Genomic DNA, 21,375 nt, shown 5'->3' on the forward strand with positions numbered 1-21,375 from the left:
GAGTCTAGGTTCGGATCGGTCATGGCCCTGTGGGTAGCAAAGCGGGTCCAGGGGCCGTGAAGCCTGATCCTGCTCCTATTGCATGTGTCTAGTTCTGTGATAATAGATTGGCGGTTAGGATCAGATCAGCCATGATCTTATTGAATGGCGGAGCAGGCTCGAGGGGCCGATTGGCCTACTCCTGCTCCTATTTCTTATGTTCTTATGTTCTTATGTAACAGATCTGTTCAGGCAGCCCATTCCTGGCGAATATGGACCTTAATACTGTGATGGTTTTTTCCTTGGTGGTGGAGGACATCTTTATTTCCTCCGGCCACTTGTAGTGTGCATCCACCGCGATTAAGAGCATTGAGTTCATAAATGGACCAGCAAAATCGATATGTACCCTTTGCCATGGAGATGAGGGCCACTCCCATGGATGTAGAACGGCTTGTGGTGGGGCGTTTTGGACCTTCTGGCATCCTAGCCAGCTCTTGATCATTTCTTCGATGTTTCCATCGATACCTGGCCACCACACAAACGCTCTGGCTAAGTTCTTCATGTTCACTCCACCCAGATGCCCCTCGCGAAGCTCCTTTGGCACTTTATCCTTGAGTTTGGGTGGAATCACCACTCTGGATCCACAATTCAAGGTTCCTCGGCACACTGACAGCTGTTCTCTTCTTTGCGAGAATACTGGCAACAGTGGTTCACCATGTGCTGGCCATCCCTTCACCATTAAATCATAGACTCGTGAGAGAGTCGGGTCATTTCTCCTTTCCTTTTCAATGGTAGAATTTGTCACCGGTAGACATTCCACTATGGTCGAGTGGAACATCTCCACTGGGTCCACTGTAGGCGCCTCTTCTACCATTGGCAACGGTAGGCACGATAACCCATCAGCATTCCCATGCTGTTTTGTTCCTTTGTATTCTATGTCATATTGGTGTGCCCCTAGGAAAAGGGACCACCTCTGTAGCCTTTGCGCTGTCATAATGGGAACGCCCTTTTTAGGGTTGAATATGGAGACGAGGGGTTGATGGTCAGTCAACAAGGTACATTTTTGTCCCTCTAGGTAATGGTTGAATTTCTTCACCCCCCACACCAGGCTGAGTGCCTCCCTTTCGATCTGGGCATAGTTATGCTCAGCTGAGTTCAATGAGCGTGACGCAGAAGCTACCGGCCTCTCTGAGCCATCAGGGAATCTATGCGATAATACCACTCCCACGCCATAAGGGGATGAGTCGCACGCCAGTCTGATTGGCAGTGATGGGTTGTAATGAGCCAACAGTTCCCTGGACGTGATCAAGCTTTGCATTTATGGAAGGCACGTTTACAGTCTTCGCTCCATTTCCAAACTACTCCAGTTTGTAGCAGTGCGTTAAGGGCGTGCAGAACCGTTGACAAGTTCGGTAAAAATTTATGATAGTAATTTATTAATCCCAGGAGCGACCTTAATTGTGAGACATTTTCAGGCGCGGGGGCTTTTACGACCGTTTAAATTTTTTCAGGTGACTTATGCAACACGTCTTCATTAATGACCTGGCCACAGTATGATATTTGTTTCTGGCAAAATTCGCACTTGGGGCGATTTGCTCGTAGGCCCCGTTCTCTCAGCCTCGTGAGCACCTGCTCCAAGTTGGCAAGGTGCTCGTTATCATTTTCTCCTGTTACAAGGATGTCGTCTTGGTAGCATTGTGTCCCCGGAATCCCTTGCAGGACTTGCTCCATAGCTCTTTGCCAGACAGCCGGAGCTGATGCCACTCCGAAAACCAGTCGATTGTACTGGTACAGGCCTTTGTGTGTGTTTATCGTGAGATACTTTTTAGTGGCCTCCTCAACCTCCATCTGTAGATATGCCTGTGCTAACTAAATTTTGGTGAAACGTTTCCCTCCGGATAGTGAGGCGAAAATATCTTCTATCCTCGGAAGAGGATACTGTACTGTGTGAAGAACCGGGTTTACAGTCACCTTGAAGTCCCCACAGATGCGAATTTTTCTCTGTTCTTCAGATTTATCATTATTCAACGTTTTCTTCATTACCGGGACGATGGGTGTTGCCCACTCGCTCCAATCTACCTTGGATAACACGCCTGCTTTTTCCAAATTCTCCAGCTCTGCCTCGACGGCTGGACGAATTGCGTATGGCACCGGCCTTGCCTTAAAAAACTTGGGAATTGCCGCATCTTCCACTTTTATTGAGGCGGTGGCGCCTTTCAGGGTTCCTAGATCCTGTTGTAACACTTCTTTGGCGTTAGCCAAGATTTCTTTTAATCGTCCAGGTATGACGTCATCATCATTTTTTTTCTTACTTGTCACCGTCAGTGCCTGAATGGAGTGCCAGTCTAAACGTATCTTTCTGATCCATTCACGTCCCAACAATGGTGGACCACCATCTGGCAGAATGTATAAATACAACTTCGGTATTTCCTTGCCATTGTATACAACAGGCACCCGTATTTTCCCTCTGGGGTATACATTCTGCCCCGTATATGTCTTCAAGATAATGGATGTGTCTTTCAAAGGTATATGCGGAAATAGCCGCTCGTAATCCCGTCGACTTATGATGGTCAGAGCTGATCCTGTATCTAGCTCCATTTTGACTGGGGACCCCGCTATCGTGATGGTAACCCAAATGGTCTGGTAATCTTCTTTGGCAATTACATTATGTAATTTTAGACAGCTTAGTCTCTTGTTTCCGGAGTCGCTATCGCTCTTCTGGTCTTCGGAGCTACTGTCCGTCATCATTTGCACCTTTCTGTACTTTTCCTTATTGACCTTTTTACTGTCAGCGGATTTTTTTCCAGATCTGCATATACGTGCAATGTGTCCCATCTTTCCGCATTGCCTGCATGCTTTGTCCTTCAACCAGCAGTCCTTCTGGTCATGGGTGGATCTGCCACAGCGATAACAACTCTCGAAACCCCGTGTCATTTCATGGGTGCCGAAGTCCTGTGGCTTTTGCTGTATCTCTGCAGCTCCTCTTGCTGCTGCTTCGTATGATACAGCCATACTGAAAGCGTTGTCCAGTGTCAAATCTTTCTCAGAAAGTAGTCTTTTCTGTGTTCCTTCGCTTAGGAGACCGCAGACGAATTTGTCTCGTAGAGAATCTGCCAGTCCTGCCCGACTTGGCGGTGTTTTGACAGCTTTTGTAATTCGATGAGGTAATCAGTGTTACTTTCATTCTTGTGCTGATTCCTCCTGAAGAATTTGAATCGTTCTGCTATCAGCAGCGGTGTTGGGTTTAAGTGCTCCTTAAGGTATCAACAATCTCCTTAAAATTCTTGTCCATCGGTTTGGCTGGAGTGATTAAGTTTCATAACAGCCCGTATGTCCTCGCGCCCATCACATTTAGAAGTACCGATGCCTTTATATCATGAGTTACTGCATTCGCCTTGCAATATACCTCCACTCTTTCCACATATGTGGTCCAATCCTCTAAATCACTATCGAAAGCAGTAATATTACCAGTCTTCGGCATCCTGAAAATCAAAAATGGCGCCTCCCGCGCTTTTCCTTCTTCCCCGCCGAGTCAAGATGGCGCCTCCCGCGCATTCCCGCTGCTGCCAACGCTGTTCTCCGCAGTTCCCGTTGCGACCTGCAGCTTTTAGCTGTATTTCTATTTTTTTTTATATATATCTTTTAAATAGTTTCTCCTTTACTTGGAGAACCGTTCCCATTGTGGAGCGGACCCTCTGGGACTTTCCCCTCCCTCTGCTCGGTCCGAACGCCGACCTGCTTTGCAGCACCGGCCGCCTCCTGAGTGTTCCACTCTCTGTCTCTCTTTGCTTCTGCTTTCCGACTCGCTGCCCGGCCCCGCTGCAGAGCCACCCGATCGAGCCCCAGCCCGCCGCAGCCCAGGAAGGATCAGTGCACTACCTGCCACCAGCCCGTTTAGCTGGTGAAACCACAGCTATTTTTTTTTTTCTTCTTGCTTCTGGCTTCGACCTTCATCTGAGGAGTTGATCTCCTTGAGGTGCTGCCGACTTGCAGGTAAGTTCGTTTCTAACTCATCGCCACTGTTAGATCCGTGTGTTAATGGAGACATGGGATGCAGGAGCTGATTTAACACGTGTTTACTGAACAAAGTCTGGAGGTGAACTAACAACACAAGACGCTATACAGGCTTATATACCCGAGTGGTCACTACTGGTACTACCGTACACAGGGGATCAAAAACATATTTCCTCTTAAAGGTACATACACTATAGTCTTCATGAGGGCCGAATCAATATAGAGTACTCCCAGTGCCAAAACTTCACGTCTGAACACCGCTGTGTTGGCACCTCTTGGAGGTGTTTAAAGTTAAGGCACATTGGATTGGGGGCAAGGTATTGACTTGGATAGAGAAATGGTTGGCAGGCAGAAAGCAACGAGTTGGAATAAATGGGTCTTTTTCCGAATGGCAGGCAGTGACTAGTGGGGTACCGCAGGGATCGGTCCTTGGACCCCAGCTATTCACAATATATCTAAATGATCTGGACAAGGGAACTAGATGTAATATCTCCAAACTTGCAGATCACACAAAGCTGGGTGGGCGTGTGTGCTGTGAGGAGGATTTCGGGAAACTCCAGGATGATTTGGACAAGTTGGGTGATTGGGCAGAAACATGGCAGATGCAATATAATGTGGATAAATGTGAGGTTATCCACTTTGGTGGCAAAAACAGGAAGGCAGATTATTATCTAAATGGCAATAGATTGGGAGAAGGGGAAGTGCAACGAGACCTGTGTGTCCTTCTGCACCAGTCGCTGAAGGTAAGCATGCAGATGCAGCAGGCGGTTAAGAAGTCAACTGGTATGTTGGCATTCGTAGCGAGAGGGTTTGTGTACACGAACTAGGATGTCTTTCTGCAGTTGTACAGGGCCTTGGTGAGACCACATCTTGAGTATTGTGTGCAGCTTTGGTCGCCTTATCTGAGGAAGGATATACTTGCCATGGAAGGAGTTCAGCGAAGATTCACCAAGCTGATACCTGGGATGGCACGAATGATGTATGAGGAGAGATTGGGTCGATTGCACTTGTACTCGCTGGAGTTTGGAAGAATGAGAGGTGATCTCATGGAAACTTATAAAATTCTGACAGGAATGAACAGACTAGATGCAGGAAGGATGTTCCTGATGGTCGGGGAGTCCAGAACCAGGGGGCACAGTCTAACGATTAAGGGTAGGCCATTTAGGACAGAAATGAGGAGGAGTTTCTTCACCCAGAGAGTGGTGAACCTGTGGAATTGTCTACCACAGAAGGCGGTGGAGGCCAGTTCATTAAATATATTCAAGAAGGAGTTGGATATATTTCTTAAGGCTAAAGGGATCAAGGGGTATGGGGAGAAAGCAAGGACCGGGTAGTGAATTTGGATGATCAGCCATGATCACATTGAATGGCGGAGCAGGCTGGTGGGACAGCACATATGCACGGATAGTGATGCAGGAGCCTTGGACGTTTGCTGCTGGACTAGGTTTGTGGCAGGAAGTGAGAGAACCAACACGAGGACGAAACCTACTTGACCTTTTCCTCACCATCTACCTGCTGCAGATGCATCTGTCCATGACATCATTGGTAGCAGTGGCCACCGCACAATCCCTGTGGAGATGGAGTCCCGTCTACCCACTGAGGACACCCACCATCGTGTTGCGTGGCACTACCACCATGCTAAATGGGATAGATTCAGAAAAGATCTAGCACCTCAAAAATGGGTTCCGCGAGGCGTGTGAGCCATCAGCAGCAGCAGAGTAGTATTGTACCAGAATCTGTAAAGAAATGACGCCGCAAGAATGCTATTGGAAGATTGGACGCCTGCCCTGGAGAAGGGCCCCTGCGGTGGGGGAGAGTTCTGCTTTCTGGAGAACCTCTGCCCGCAGAAAACCCTCAGAAATCTTACACGTGGTAAAAGCAGGGGTGAGGCCTGCTTTTAACATAATAAGATTTGAAAAAAGTAAAAAACAATGTTTTCACTCATTTATCTTTTAAAAATACTTTTAAAAATATAAGTTTATTTTTAGCCCCGTAAAAAACTTTAATTACTTTTTGCAAAAAAATTAATTTTTTTTAAAAATATTTAATTTAATTGTAATTTCAACTCATTTTAAAAATGTGATTTTTTTTATTTAATGGTTTACAGTGTTTTTGTGGTGTTCTCCATTCATATATTGATAGGTCTATCTGTCAAGTTTCTGAAGGGCTATTCCCTTCTGTGATTGGCTCCCCATGGCCCACGTGGTCCCAGGGAAGCTTGCGAACCACATGCGCCCCTGGGATACGTGGGCCCTGCGCATTTCTAGTTGCAGAGTTCCAGGTGCAGAAGTGTCCGGAACTCATCAGCCCTCAGGTAAGTCCGTGGATTTTTTCCAGATTTGAGGCCACCGCACGTGGGAAGCCTGCGATCGGAAAGCATGGCCCATTTTGTTTAGTTTCATTTGCAGTTCTGAGGATAACGAGTCCCACATGCAGCGAGACCAGGGCAACTTGCAGGTTTGGGCTGATAAATGGCAAGTAACATTTTCCAGACAGACATGTGCCAGGCAATGACAATCTCCAAAAAGAGTGAGTCCAAACACCTCCCCATGATATTCAGCGGCAATATCATCATCGAATCTCCCAACAGCAATATCAGAGCGGCCACAATTGGCCAGATATTTAACTGGACGAGCCAGATAAATAATGTGGCTGAAAGAGCAGATCAGAGGCTGAGTGTTTGGCGGCGTGTGACTGACCTCCTGGCTCCCCAAGGCCTTTCTATCATCTACTAGCTACTAGTCTGGAGACTGGTGGATCAATCTCCATTTGCCTGGATGAGTGCAGCTCGAATATCAGTCAAAAAGCTGGAGATAATCCAGGACAAACAGCCCCTTGATTGGCACCGAACCACCGCCTTAAAAGATCACTCCCTCCCCCACTGGCGCACCATGGCTGCAGTGTGTACCATCTACAAGTTGCACTGCAGCATCTCGCCAAGGTTTCTTCAGCAGCACCTCCCAAACCTGCGAGTTCTACCACCAAGAATGACAAGGGCAACAGGTGCATGTTAACACCATCACCTTAAAATTCCTCTCCAAGTAACAAACCATCTGGACTTGGACATATATCGCCATTCCTTCATAGTCGCTGAGTCAAACATCTGGAGCCCCCTTCCGAACAGCACTTGTGGGAGTCGCTTCAACAGACTGCAGCGGTTCAAACAGGTGGCTCACTACTACATCTTCAAGAGGAATTAGGGATGGGCAATAAACTGTGGCCTTGACAGCGACACCCACATCCCATGAATGAATAAATGTTCGAATATGGTCACAACAAGTAATGTTACAGGAGGATCACCTCCGGTAGCTTTAGAGCAGGGTGACCACCCGTAACGTTAGAGTAGAGTCACAACCAGTAATGTTAGACTAGAGTCACAACCAATAATGCTATAGAACACTCACCACAAGTAACGATACTGTAGAGTCATCACCAGTAAGAAGGGTACGGTCTCCATCAGTAAAATTAGTGTAGGATCACCAACGGCAATGTTAAAGTACAGTCATTACCAGTAATGTTAGAGTAGAGCCACTGTCAGTAATGTTAGAGTAGACTCACCACCAGTAAGGTTAGAGTAGAATCACCACCGATAATGTTAGAGTACGGTCATCACCACTAATGTTAGAGTAGGGTCATCACCATAATGTTAGAGTTGGGTCACCATCATTATGTTACAGTAGGGTCAACACCAGTAATGTTACCCTACGCTAACGATCAGTAATTTTAGATTAGAATCGCCACCATTAATGTTACAATAGGGTCACCAACAGTAATGCTAGATCAAGTTCACCATAATTAAAGTTACTGCAGAATTACGAGCAGTAATGTTAGAGTTGGGTCACCACCAGTAAAGTTAAAGCAGAGTCACCACCTGTAATATAATAGTAGGGTCACCACCAGTAATGTTAGAGTTCGATCACGACGAGTAATGTTAGAGTGGGATGACCACCGTTAATGTTTGAGTCTGGTCAAAAGCAGTAATGTTAAATTAAGGTCACTATCAGTAATGTTACAGTAGCGTCACCACGGGTAATGTTAGAGTAATGTCACCATCAGTACTGTTTAATTAGAGGCACCTCCAGTAATGTTAGAGTTGGATGCGGACCAGTATATTAAAGTACAGTCACCACAAGTAAAGTAAGAGCAGCGTCACCATCACTAATGTTAGAGTTGGGTATGCACCACTAATGTTAAAGTAGATTCCCCACTAGTAATTTTAGCGTAGAGTCATCACCAGTAATGTTAGAATAGAGTCACCACCAGTAACGTTTAATTCAGGTCACCACCGATTATGTTAGAGCAGAATCAAGTAATTGGCACAGCAGAAATCGGATCAGGAACAGGCCATTCGCACTTTCCAGCCTGCTCCGCGATTCAATAAGGTCATGGCTGATCTTCTACATCAAATCCACTATTCCGCCCTATATTTTTATCCGTTGATTTCCTTGCTATCCAAAATCTATTGATTTCTCTCTTGAATTTATTCAACGAATGACCATCCACAGCTCTCTGTGGTAGATAAGTCAAAAGATTCACAAAGCTCTCTGTGAAGAAATTTCTCTTCATCTCAGACAAGAAGGTTAGTATAAGCTCACAACCGGTAATGTTAGAGTAGGGTTACTCCCATCAATGTTAGATTAGAGTCATCAACAGTAATTGGAGAATAGTGTCACCAAGAGTAATGTTAGAATAGGCTCTACACAAGTCAGGTTAGAGAGAAGTCATCACCAATAATGTTACACAGGAGTCCTCACCAGTAATATTAGAGCAGGGAAATAACAGTAATATGAAAGCCAAATATGCGAATGTTGCAAATCTGAAATAAAAACAAGAAATGCTGGAAACACTCAGCATATGTGGAAAGAAAAACAGAGTTAACGTTTCAAGTGGATGACCCTTCGTCAGAACTGGAAAAAGTTGGAAATGTGAAAGGTTTTTAAGCAAGTGTATGGGCAGGGAGATTGGGGAGGTGAGGAAAGCACAAAAAGGAAGGTCTGTGATTGGAAGGAAAGCAGAAGGGATTAGGAGACAAAAGGGTTGATGGAGGAAGGCAAAAGGAGATGGTAATGGGACAAGTTAAGAAAAAAAAGGTGAGTCTAGATGAAGGGTAAATTGCAATGGCAGAATCATTAACAGCTGCCATGCGAACCTCCACCAGTAATGATAATGACGTTCATCACCAGTTTGGATAGGTTAGTTTCACCACTGGTAATGTTAAAGTAGGGTCCCACCAGACAAGATCCCTCAACATTAAAGCAGGGGCACCAACAGTAATGTTAGATTAAGATAATCAGCAATAATTATAGAGTAAAGTCAGGACTAGTGAAGTTAGAGTAGGGTCACCACAAGTAATGTGAGAGTAGCATACCACCAGTAACGCTGGAGTAGGGTCAGCACCAGTGATGTTAGAGTAAGGTCACCGCCATTAATGTTAGAGTGGAGTCACCTCCAGTAATGTTAGATTATGGTCACCATCAGTAATGTTCGAGTAGGGTCATCACCAGTAATGTTAGAGTAGGGTCACCGGCAGTAATGTTACACTAGGATCATCACCAGTAATGTAGCATAGGGTCACCATCAGTAACGTTCGAGTAGGGCCAGCACCTCTCACTTTAGAGATGAGTCATCACTGGTCAGGTGAGGGTAGGCTTTCCACCAGTAATATTAGTGTAGGGTCACCACCAATAGTTTTGGAGTTGAGCTACCATCAGTGATTTTAGAGAGGAGTCACCACCAGTAATGTTAGAGAGGAGTCACCACCAGTATTGTTACTGTAGGGTCACCAGCAGTAATGTTAGATTAGTGTCCCCACCAGTAATGATAGTGTATAGACAACACCAGAAATGTTAGAATAGGGTCTCAACCAATAAGGTTAGAGTATGGTCACCACCAGTAAAGTTACAGTATGGTCACCATCAGTAAAGTTAGATTAGAGTTGCCACCAGTAATGGTACTGTAGTGTCACCACCAATAATGTTAGAGTACAGTTACCACCAGTTATGTTAGCGTAGGGTCACCACCAGTAATGTTAAAGTAGGGTCACCGGCAGTTTTGTTAGTGTCGGGTCACCAGCAGTAATGTTAACGTAGGGCCAACACCAGTAATGTTAGAGTAGAGTCACCACCAATAATGTTAGAGTAGCGTCTTTACCAGTAATATTAGTGTTATATCATCATTAGTAATACTAGCGTATCGTCACCACCTATAATAGTAATGATAGAGTAGTCACCAACAGTAATATTAGAGTTGTGTCACGACCAGTAATGTTAGAGTAGGGTCACCAACAGTAATATTAGAGTTGTGTCACCACCAGTAATGTTAGAGTAGGGTCACCACCAGAAATGTTATTGTAATGTCTCCACCAGTAATGCTAGAGCCGATTCATCATCAGCCATTATAACAGTAAAAAACAAACTTTAATTATGTGCTGGATGAGTGAAGATTTCACCGAATTAATTTGAGACTCCAAGATCCTAACGCAATGTTCGGGAGGGATGGTCCCTGTAGGGATCACGAGGCATGCACAGAGCACATTCCCGCTGGTATTACTTTCCGTTCATTGATTTTAATGGGCGGAGTTTCATGGACTGAGCTGTTCAATTTCCCCATGGGCGCACTGAAGATATAATCGCCCCTTGTTTGTTAAGTGACTGAGAATGAAGCCACTTATTGTGTAACCAGATTACCTCATCGGGCACGGATTGTTCTATAAATTGGGAGCATTTACTGACTTCAGATATACTGCAGACGAAATCGTACAGCTGGGCAGAATCCACACAAATCGTCAAACAAATGGCACGGCCAGCAATTCTACAGATAAGGGACATTTATTACCATATTCTCGCAGCCTTCGGTGTTCCCGGTAAGTCAATGTCTCTTGTTGCCTAATAGCTGTTGACGATCTCACTTTTAATGATTATGTAACAGATTCCGATAATATCCTCATTGCAGAGACCGGGATAAGCAATGAATATAATGCGGGAATGGCAGAGGTCCGCGCAGCCGCTGAGGCGCTGTTCTCCTCGGTAGGTGGTTTGCACCGGGAGCTCAGTATTCCTCCCTATACTGAGGGAGGGCGAGGCTGATTCCCCGGCACCTCCAAAAGCTCATAATTCATTAACGAAAGTTTTGTTCAGTGCCCATAGTAATCTCCTCATTTGTACCGTTCTTCCCTATCTAAATTAAGTTGATAATTCCTCGGACTGCAGACACCTCCACAAAACAGGGGACTTTGAACAATATTTTCAGAAATAATTGCAGCTCGGTAATGTGTTCCCATCCTCTCGGCAGTGGTTAGACATAAATTGAAAGCTTTTGTCTCAGCTGAATATTTTATTTGAATTATATCTTTCCATTAATTGCCGTGGAATAAAATTTAATACGTGACTGAAGTTTGCTGGAGGGACGGTGGATTTTCACTTCCTCTATTTTGAATGTTCAATGATTTCATTACTTTAAATAAAATGTTGAGGACACTCGCTTATATTAATGAGAATAATCAGTGTCTATGACCCTAAGTAGGGTCGGATCTGAACCTTTCCCCACAATAACCTGTGAGATGTATCCGAGTGTCCCCATTACTGATCTTTTCTCCCTCTTTCTCACAGCGAACCTACTGACAATCGTGATTCTCTCCCGAGGAAACTGCGGCCTTTCCAAGTGTATCTCTGTCTACATGGTGGCCATGGCAACAGCTGATCTAATGGTCATGATCATCAATATATTTGTGAACCGCATTTTACGTTATCACTTGGCACATCCATTCCTGTACTACACTGTCGTTTGTAAGATCATTATGTACGTGCAATGTGTCGCCCTGTATGTGTCGGTGTGGTTTACAGTCTCGTTCACATTTGACCGATTTGTAGCTATATGTACTGAGAAGTTAAAAACCAAGTATTGCACAGTGAGAACTGCGGCCGCGGTTATAACAACGGTATCTGTCCTGATCTGTTTACAGAGCCTCCCTTTTTGTTTTGCATATGAATCTGATCGAGTCATTAACAATGTTCCCTCGGGTTGCCGCTCCAGAGTGGCGTTTTTTTCTTCGCCTTTAGGTGTGGCGTTTTCCTGGTTACAAAGCATTTGTTTTGCTTCGTTTGCCTTTGCTTTGATATTACTTTTTAATGGTTTGACAGTCAGACGTATTTTAGTGGTCAGTAGAGCCCGCAGGGGTCTCCGGGGTCACAGCAGTGAGAATCAGAGCGATCCAGAGATGGAGAACCGAAGGAAATCCATCACTTTACTGTTCAGTGTATCGGGAAGTTTTATACTGCTGTGGCTGACAAATGTCGTTAGTTTTGTAACTACCAGAGTGACAAGCACCGTGCATTACAAAGGCGATTATGCAGCCCCTGCCTATGTTGCTGCTGAAACCGGATATATGCTTTTGTATTTGAGTTCCTGTACAAACACGTGCATTTATGCAGCAACTCAAACTAAATTCAGGGAAGAGCTGAAGCAGGTGATGAAAATTCCTTGGACATTTATTGGTAAAAGAATGAAATGTAAAATCAAAGCTTCCTGTCCTAACAAGAGTTCAATTACAAACTGCAATCTATTGTAGAATAGCCATCTCTCAGTTAGGACGAAAATCGTTTGTTGTTGTGGGAATGAACAGGTAACATAAAACATTTCTCCCACTTTATGCCTTGTGTTTGATGTCTGCTGCTCTGCTCGGGTGAACATAATCGAGTTCTCATAAAACAGCGCACTTCCCGCTCAAGATTCAAAGAGAACACTCATGATTGAACTTCAGCTGTGGAGTAGAACATGTAGGCGTCAGCTTTAACTGACACACACCGCAGGCAAAGGAAAGAGTCGCCACAGTTTAATTAATATATAAAGTTTCCGCGCTGTGTACCCACCCGTAGGGACATCGGAAATGCTGGTTTCAGGCATGCACAGCGCACGCGATGAAAACCAATCGTTCTGTCAAGAATGGTCTTGACAGATCCTCCGGCTGCCCTGGAGAAGGGCCTCTGCGGGCGGATAGTTCCGCTTCTTGGAGACCCTCCGCCCGCAGAAAACCCTTATAATTCTTACGCCTGATAAAAGCAGGAGTAAAGCCTGCTTTTACAAGAGTAAGCGTTGAAAAAATAAAACAAAAATATTTCACTGATTTATCATTACAAATACAAAAAAAAGGAAACGTTATTTTAGCCAAGTAAAAAACTTCCGTTATTTTTACCAAAATATTAAATTTTTGTTTAAAATACATAAGTTATTGTTATTTCAAGTCATTTAAAAAATATGATTTTTTAAAATGTATTTAAAGTTTTACTATGTTTTTGGGATGATCTCCATTCATATATTTGACAGGTCTTCCGGTAATGTTTATGAAGGGATACTCCCTTCTTTGATTGGCTCCCCATGGCCCATGTAATCGCAGGGACACTGCGAGCTACATGCGTCTAAGGGATAGGTGGGTCCTGCGCATTTGGAGTTTGGAGAGGCCACGGAGTGGAAGCTTGTGCATCCCGGTAGCACTCAGCTAAGGGCGTAGATGTTTCCAGATCGCAGACCTCCGCCCGTGGGAGGCCTGCGATCGGAAAATACGGGTGTTACAATGGTGGATATTTGTAATTCTGTAATTTCGGTGTGAATGTTGCAGGCGCTGGTCTCCCCGTCAGACTCCGCCCCCTGTGTCTCCTGGACCAATAGAACGGGCCCCTGCCTCCTGATCAGTGTCTAATGCTGGAGACAGTAGGAACTTGACTCGTCAGTGTGACATTAGCCACCTTTTTTCAAAGATATTTACTTGAAATCTCAATTGTTCATCACAATGTTGGAATTTTATAACAGGGGCACAGTCCATAAGTTCCAACCAGTCCTTGTCGGCGTTTACACTCCACCCCAGTAATTAGTTCTATCCAATTTACCCGACCGGTGTCAGCATCACTTCAACCTATTGTTACTCATTCATCTACATACATTAAACTTCAATACTGACATAATTTCTGCCTCCGTTATTTCCAGTCTCACAACTCACCGTGTAAAGTGGTTCCTACTACCTTTTGTTCTAAATCTCTAACATATATTGCACCGGATATTCAGATCCCTTGGGTCTGTAGCCGCCGTGGAAGCACCTGTAGGGACATCGGAAATACCGGTTTCAGGCATGCACAGCGCATGCGCTGAAAACCGGCAATTCCGATCTGCCAAGGATTCTCTTGACAGATCCTCTGCCTGCCCTGTAAAACGGCATCCGCGGGCAGAGAATTCCGCTTTCTGGAGACCCTCCGCCCGCAGAAAACCTTTAGATTTCTGAATCTTGATAAAAGCAGGCGAAAGGCCTGCTTTTACCAGGAAAAGAGTTGAAATGTTTTTTTCACTCATTAATCATTTAAAAATACTTTTGAAAGTAAGTTAGTTTATTGTTAGCACCATAAAAAACTTTACTTTTTTCAAAAAATAAATGTTTGTTTAAAATATTTAATTTATTGCAATATCAACTTAGTTTAAAAAGGGGATGGTGTTTTTAAATGCATTTAAAGCTTTACTGTGTTTTTGGGGTGATCTCCATTCATGTATTTGACAGGTCTATCTGTCAAGTGCATCAAGTGAGATTCCCTTCTTCTATTGGCTGGCCTGGCCCACTTGATCCCAGGGACGATTGCGAACTTCCTGCGCCTCTGAGAAAGGTGGGCCCTGCACACTTGGTGTTTGGAGAGGCCCAGGATTGGAAGTGTAGGCGCCTTGGGATCCCTCAGGTAAGTTCGTAGATATTTACTGATCGGAGTTCTCCGCACGCAGGTGGCCTCCGATCAGAAAATATGTATCTCTGGCCGTTAGCTCTTGATCCTCAACTAATGGAAGCAGTCTGTTTCTATCTATACATTTAAAGCCCTTCTTAACTTAAATCACCTCGGTACCATTCGCCGAGATACATCAATCTGCTATCAAATCACAATCTAGTGAAAGTCAGGTAAGTGTAGTTAAGATGGATAATTGTTCACTTTTTATTGGAAATGGCTGTGTCCTTTTTTATACTGAACAATGAGTAGAATGTATTTGATAGCTTGGTCACTATCCGAAACATCAGGACCATGCAGGGGGAGATTCTAATCAAACACCCCCACACACCTGGTCCTTCGATATGATAGCCAGATATCAAAGGGTTGACTTGTATTCAATTTCTCGCATGGCATAATCTTTGGAATCGCTGAGTGTGCAGAAGTGACATGTCGTGCATAAAGGAAACAGCAGGTGATATGCTTGATGAAGATTGGATCCCAAGGCATGGTCAGTCACGTTGATGACACCAGTACATGACGTGGCTGATGTGGCTCTGGTGAGCGAGAGTATATGTAAAATCAAGGTGCAGCTTTCTGTACCATAGAATAGGTCGAGATAGATATATGATGTTGATGAAAAATTGTTTAGTGTTGACCTTAAATATGTTCACGCCAACAAAGGGAGCATGTAAGGAAATGGTTAATCAGACCATCCGAAATTCTTCTAATGCTATACTGTATTGGTTTGTCTATCTACTGTAGTAATGTTAACCATTAGTCTCTTCCCGTTATGCAGTGAAGTATAAATCTGCGTCAAGTACCACTGGGCTATTGGGCCAGCACTGACGCTGCAGCAATGGCCAGTTTCAGGATGAAGTCATAAGCGATTTAATTAAACTCATGACATTGAAAACAGATTAATCAATTTCAGGGACCTTTAAACATTTGCTAACGGTGTGGGAAGACACTTCTGCAAAGGAAAACATCCGGGCAATCCATCACCATTTCCAATTAGTACAATAGATACAGAAACAAAGACAGACTTACTACTAAATATATCAGTTGGTACAATTCGAATATTATCGAAGAAGAGTAAAACTATCGATCATATGTCAATTAAATTAGCTTTAGATGGATTTTTATTTAAAATGTGATATAATCTTGTAAGGCAGGATTGTGTGGATTGTCAAGTACAGGGAATGAGAAAAATGCATGAAAACTGGCAGTTTTAATGAATATTTGGTTTGGTAGGAGCCTAAGAAGCTCACCACCCAACCAATATCAGGTGTGGTGCTAATTCCTAGTTAATTGTATACTTAAATACTATTGCATTCAATATGTGCTTAATAAATCTATAGCAACTCACGCCAATGTTCAAGAGTCTTATTGAAAACCTTACACTGATCCCTTTGTAATTTAATTGTGAATGGGCTCCATTTACTAACTGTGATTAAGAGTCCACTTTAGCCGTCACTCTAAGGTTCCACTTGACGTTGACATTCTCCAAAAGCCAAAATACAATGGTTTCAGGTCCCCGTGGAGCCTGCGCTCGGCCAATTCGGATGACATCCAACTTCTGGGGAATATGCTCATCAGTTGCGGACAGTTCTGTGTAAGAAGCATATTCTCATTCATCTCGATTCAGACGACCCACAATATTTAAGGCAGGAGTCAGGCAGCAGGCAGATATTTTAGTTCCAACTGCATCCAAATACAATCGTTAATACGGAAAATATAATTAAAGTGCTGGTGGTGTAGTCAACTATATTTCAACAGATTCAGTGGTTTACATTATATATTAATTCAAAACCTAACAGCCTATGTCTTCAGCCAACATATCATCCAAAGCAGACTCGTCCTATAACTACAATATCACTAGGAAATCTCACTTACAAACATTCTACTTTACTACAAATTCGCTAAAAAAATAAACGTCGTGAGTAGCACGCAAGATCCCATTGTATTTAATGAGGTCTGAACTGCAAGTAAAGTCCGCACCTACCTGGTGCCTCCCTCCCTTCGAAGACTCCCGCTCCTGGGCCTGCAGGCGGATCCCTGAGTAAAGGCCCACATATCCCAGGGGTGCATGCGGTACGTAACCGTTCCTGAGATCATGTGGGCCGGTCCACCCAATCAAAAAGGGTGATTTCCATTATGCTTATTGGGATCCCACTTACGTACGGACTCCTCATAAGCATAATAGGAATCCCAAAAAACACACTTTCACATCTCTGAAAATAAATCATCACATGTCCAAAATGAATTAATATACAATTTAATTAACCATTTAAAATAAAAATTAATTGCTTTGAAAAATAACTGTAAACATTTTCAAGGGGCCAAAAATAAGAAACTAATTTTAAAGGTGTTATATGGTTAACTGATTTTAAAAATATTTAAATATATATTTACACACTTATCCTGGTAAAACAAGGCATTACACATGCTTGTTCCTGTTTGTGTTTGATGGGCATTCATTATACACTAGTTGCACAAAGAGCCCAACTCCGTGCCAGCGAATTTACATTTCCTGCAGATGCGCATGCTCTGTGAAGCAAAACCTTGACAGATCTCGAGTTTCGGGTTATCGCGCATGCACATTACATGCGGAAACTCTGAACATTTGGGTCAAAAGCCCCGGAGAATCCGCGCCAATGTTTGTTAAATAACGTGCTCGTGGCCCAGTCAAAAAGGCTAAAGGAATGCGGACATTTATCTCAAGCGGGCTGGAATACAAAGTGGAGCAAGTTATGCTTGATTTGTTTCGAGCTTTGATTAGACCCCACCTGCTATGCTTCTTTCGGCTTATTGCACTGCACCCCAGAAAGGGTAAATTGGCCTTGCAGGCTTGCAGCGAAATGATCACCTAAAATATTCAAAACCAACACAAGCAAGAATGGGGGAGCATCCCGCACTCTGCGGATTACAAGAACAACGGCTTATCATTTGATCACTGCAAAGCCTCAACGCGTTATCAGTGACTCCGGACGCCACACTCCAGATGTCAAACTCCAGAAGCCAGACTCCAGACCTTCAACAATTTTCAATGTTATTATATGAAATGACATCCCCGCACAAGGAGCTAGGGTTCTGACTGCTAGCCGATACTTTTCCATCTCCCTTTGTGATGCATTAATGCTATTCGCCTCAACATACTCCGTGTGGTTGCGACTTCCACATTCTTAACACTCTCTGGATAAAGAAGTTAATCCTGAATTCAGTTCTTATTTATTAGTGACTCACTTTATTTATCACCCCTATTTTCGGATAACCCCCAGAAGTTGAAACATGTTCTCTACGTCTGCAACTCATAATTTTAGAACCTTTATTTGGTCACACCTCAGCCTTCTCTTTTCTAGGGAAAATAATCCCTGCCTGTTCAGTTGTTCCAGAAAGTTATAACGTCTCAGTCAAGTAGGTTTCCCCTCGTGTTGCTTGTCTCACCACCTGCCGCAAGCCCAGTCTGTTTGCACCTTCGCCAAGGCCTCAATATCATTTTTAGTAAGATGGAGTCCAATCTGTGCACAGTTCACCAAGGGTGGACTAACCAAGTGTCTATACAAGTTTATTATAACTTTTCTATCGGAGTATTTGGCCTCCTTATTACTGCTACCAAAATACAGCACTTCACATTCTTATACTGAAATTAGTTGGCCATTTACACTCACATCCTGCAAGTTTGTTACCATTTTATTGTATGTTATTGCTATCTTCCTCAGAATTATAGAATCATAGAATGGTTACAGAAGTGGAAATGTGGTAGAATCTTACTAAATGGCGGAGCCGGCTCGAAAGTCTAAATGTCCTAGTCCTGCCCCTGTTTCTTATGTTCTTATGGAAGAATGCCATTCGGCCCGTAGAGCCACTGCAAGAGCACTTCAGCTCGTTCAACTCCCAAGCCCTTTCCCCGGAGACCTGCACTTTTTTATCCTGGAGAAACATATCCAACTCCATTTTGAAAGCTGTGATTGAGTCTGCTCGCACCACCCTTTCAGGAATTGCATTCCAGATCCTAAACACTTGCTGAGTAAAAAGTATCTCCTCATGTCGCCTTTGGTTCTTCTGACAATTACCTTAATCTGTGTCTTCTGGTTCTCAACCCTTTTGCCAATGTAAACAGTTTTTCTCTATCTACTCTGTCCTGACCCCTCATGAGTTGGCACATCTCTATCACGTCTCCTCTCAATCTTCTGTGCTCTAAGGAGGACAATCCCAGCTTCTCCAGACTATCCATGTAACTGAAGTTCCTCATCCCTGGAATCATTCTCGTAAATCAGTTCTGCACGCTCTCTAAGGCCTTCACATCCTTCTGAAAGTGTGGTGCACAGAATTAGGAATTATACTCCAGTTGAGGCCGAACCAGTGTTTTATACAGGTTCATCATAATTTACATGGTTTTGTACACTATTAATCCTTTTTATGCTGCCCAGTATCCCGTAAACTTTATTTAACTGCTTTCTCCACCTGCCTCTCAGTTTAAGTATACCTTCCAATTCGGAGTTAAATGCAAATTTTAATATTGTACTTCAGATTCTCGAGTCCAAACAACGTGTGTAAATGGTGAACAGCTGTGGTCCCTGCACCGATCCCTGTATGACATCACTTTCCATCTGCTGCCAGTCTGAGTAAATTCCTTTATCCCCCACTCTCTGTTTTCTGCTGTGTCGACAGTTAGCTTTCCATTCTGCTGTTTGCCCCTGTCTCCACATGATCTGAACTCAGTCACACGTGTACTCTGTGGTAATTTATCAAAGGCCTATTGAAGGTTCAGTGGATTGGGAAAGTCAATGGACTGGTTCATATCAATGGATTGTGAAAGTCAATGGACTAGGTCATATCAATGGATTGGGACAGTCAATGGACGATGATCTGTCAATGGGTTGAAAAGTTTATGGACTGGGATATATAAATGATTGGTAAAGTCGATGGACTGGGTGATATTAATGAATGAGGATAGTCAAGTATTGAAAACAACAATGTTTTCAGTAACAGTAACAGATTACTTTAGCATGGTAGTTAAGTTTTTGACACAGTAATCCAGAAACATGGGCTAATTATCCTGCGACGACAGCTCAAATCGCACAGATGGCAATTTGCTGAATTTGAATTCAGTTAATTAAATAAATCAGAAAAAAATAACATGATTAAAGTTGACGATGAAGCTACTGGATTGTTATATAAACCTAACTGGTTCACTGATGTCCTTCAGTGAAGGAAATATGTTGCCTTTACTCGGTTTGGCCAGTATTTTAATTTCGCTGGCAAGACCAGCATTTATTGCCCCTCCCAAGTTGCCCCTGAGAAGGTGGTGGTGAACCGTCTTCTTGAACGGCTGAACTCCATGTGCTGAAGCTACTCTCACAAGGCTGTTAAGGAGGGAGTTCAAGGATTTTGACTCATCGACACTGAATGATCAGTGAAATATTTCCAAGTCAGGATGGTGTGTGAGTTGTAGGGGAACTTGGAGGTGGTGTTGTTTCCATGCGCTTGCTGCCCTTGTCCTTCTAGGTGGTAGAGTTCGCTAGTTTGGGAGGTGTTACTCCACAACCACATATAATGTTAGAACAACGACACAACAGTTAAAGATAATTTCGGGATATTCACCCAGCAATGTTAGTAGTGGAATCAACACCTGCAATGTTAGTAGTGGGATCACCACCAGCAATGTTAGTATTGGTATCACTACCAGCAATGTTAGTAGTGGGATCACCACCAGCGTTGTTAGTATTGGGATCACCTGCAGTGATGTTAGTATTGGGATCACCACCAGCGATGTTAGTAGTGGGATCACCAGCAGCAATGTTAGTAGTGGGATCACCAGCAATGTTAGTAGTGGGATCACCAGCAGCAATGTTAGTAGTGGGAGCCCACCAGCAATGTTAGTAGTGGGATCACCACCAGCAATGTTAGTATTGGGATCACCACCAGCAATGTTAGTAGTGGGATCACCACCAGCAATGTTAGTAGTGGGATCACCACCAGCAATGTTAGTATTGGGATCACCACCAGCAATGTTAGTAGTGGGATCACCACCAACAAGTTTTGTATTGGGATCACCACCAGCAATGTTAGGATTGGGATCACCAGCAGTGATGTTAGTATTGGGATCACCACCAGCGATGTTAGTAGTGGGATCACCAGCAGCAATGTTAGTAGTGGGAGCTCACCAGCAATGTTAGTAGTGGGATCACCACCAGCAATGTTAGTATTGGGATCACCACCAGCAATGTTAGTATTGGGATCACCACCAGCAATGTTAGTAGTGGGATCACCACCAGGAATGTTAGGATTGGGATCACCACCAGCAAAGTTAGTATTGGGATCACCACCAGCAATATTAGTATTGGGATCACCACTGGCAATCTGACCTTACAGTTACAGGTGCGGTAGCATGGTGGTTATGTTACTGGAGTAGGATTCCCTTGGCCTCGACTGATGATCTTGCTAGATGTGAATTCAAATCCCCCCAAATAATCGAGAATATAAAGCTAGTTTTACGTAATGGTGACCATGAAAGCTAACAGAATGTTGTAAAAGCGCAACTGGATCACTAATGCCCTTAAGAGAAGGAAATTTGCAGTTCTTTCCTGGTCTGGCCTATATATTTGACTCAAGACCCAAAGCCAGGTGTTTGACTCTTTCAAAA

General features: G+C 43.7%; 1 protein-coding gene across 1 annotated transcript; it reads left to right on the forward strand.

Annotated features, from left to right (window-relative positions):
• The first annotated feature begins 10,747 nt into the window (after nt 1–10,747).
• Nucleotides 10,748–13,187, forward strand: LOC147092591 (putative G protein-coupled receptor 139). Its single transcript, XM_085975741.1, has 2 exons — nt 10,748–10,855; nt 11,601–13,187. Exons 1-2 carry the CDS (start codon nt 10,786–10,788, stop codon nt 12,557–12,559), a joined length of 1,029 nt encoding a protein of 342 aa, XP_085831867.1. The 5' UTR covers nt 10,748–10,785; the 3' UTR covers nt 12,560–13,187.
• Nucleotides 13,188–21,375: the final 8,188 nt, after the last annotated feature.

This window comes from Somniosus microcephalus, unplaced genomic scaffold (assembly GCF_052327205.1).
Source record: "Somniosus microcephalus isolate GS21.2 unplaced genomic scaffold, FLI_Smic_1.0 unresolved_chr2, whole genome shotgun sequence".
NCBI lineage: Eukaryota > Metazoa > Chordata > Chondrichthyes > Squaliformes > Somniosidae > Somniosus > Somniosus microcephalus.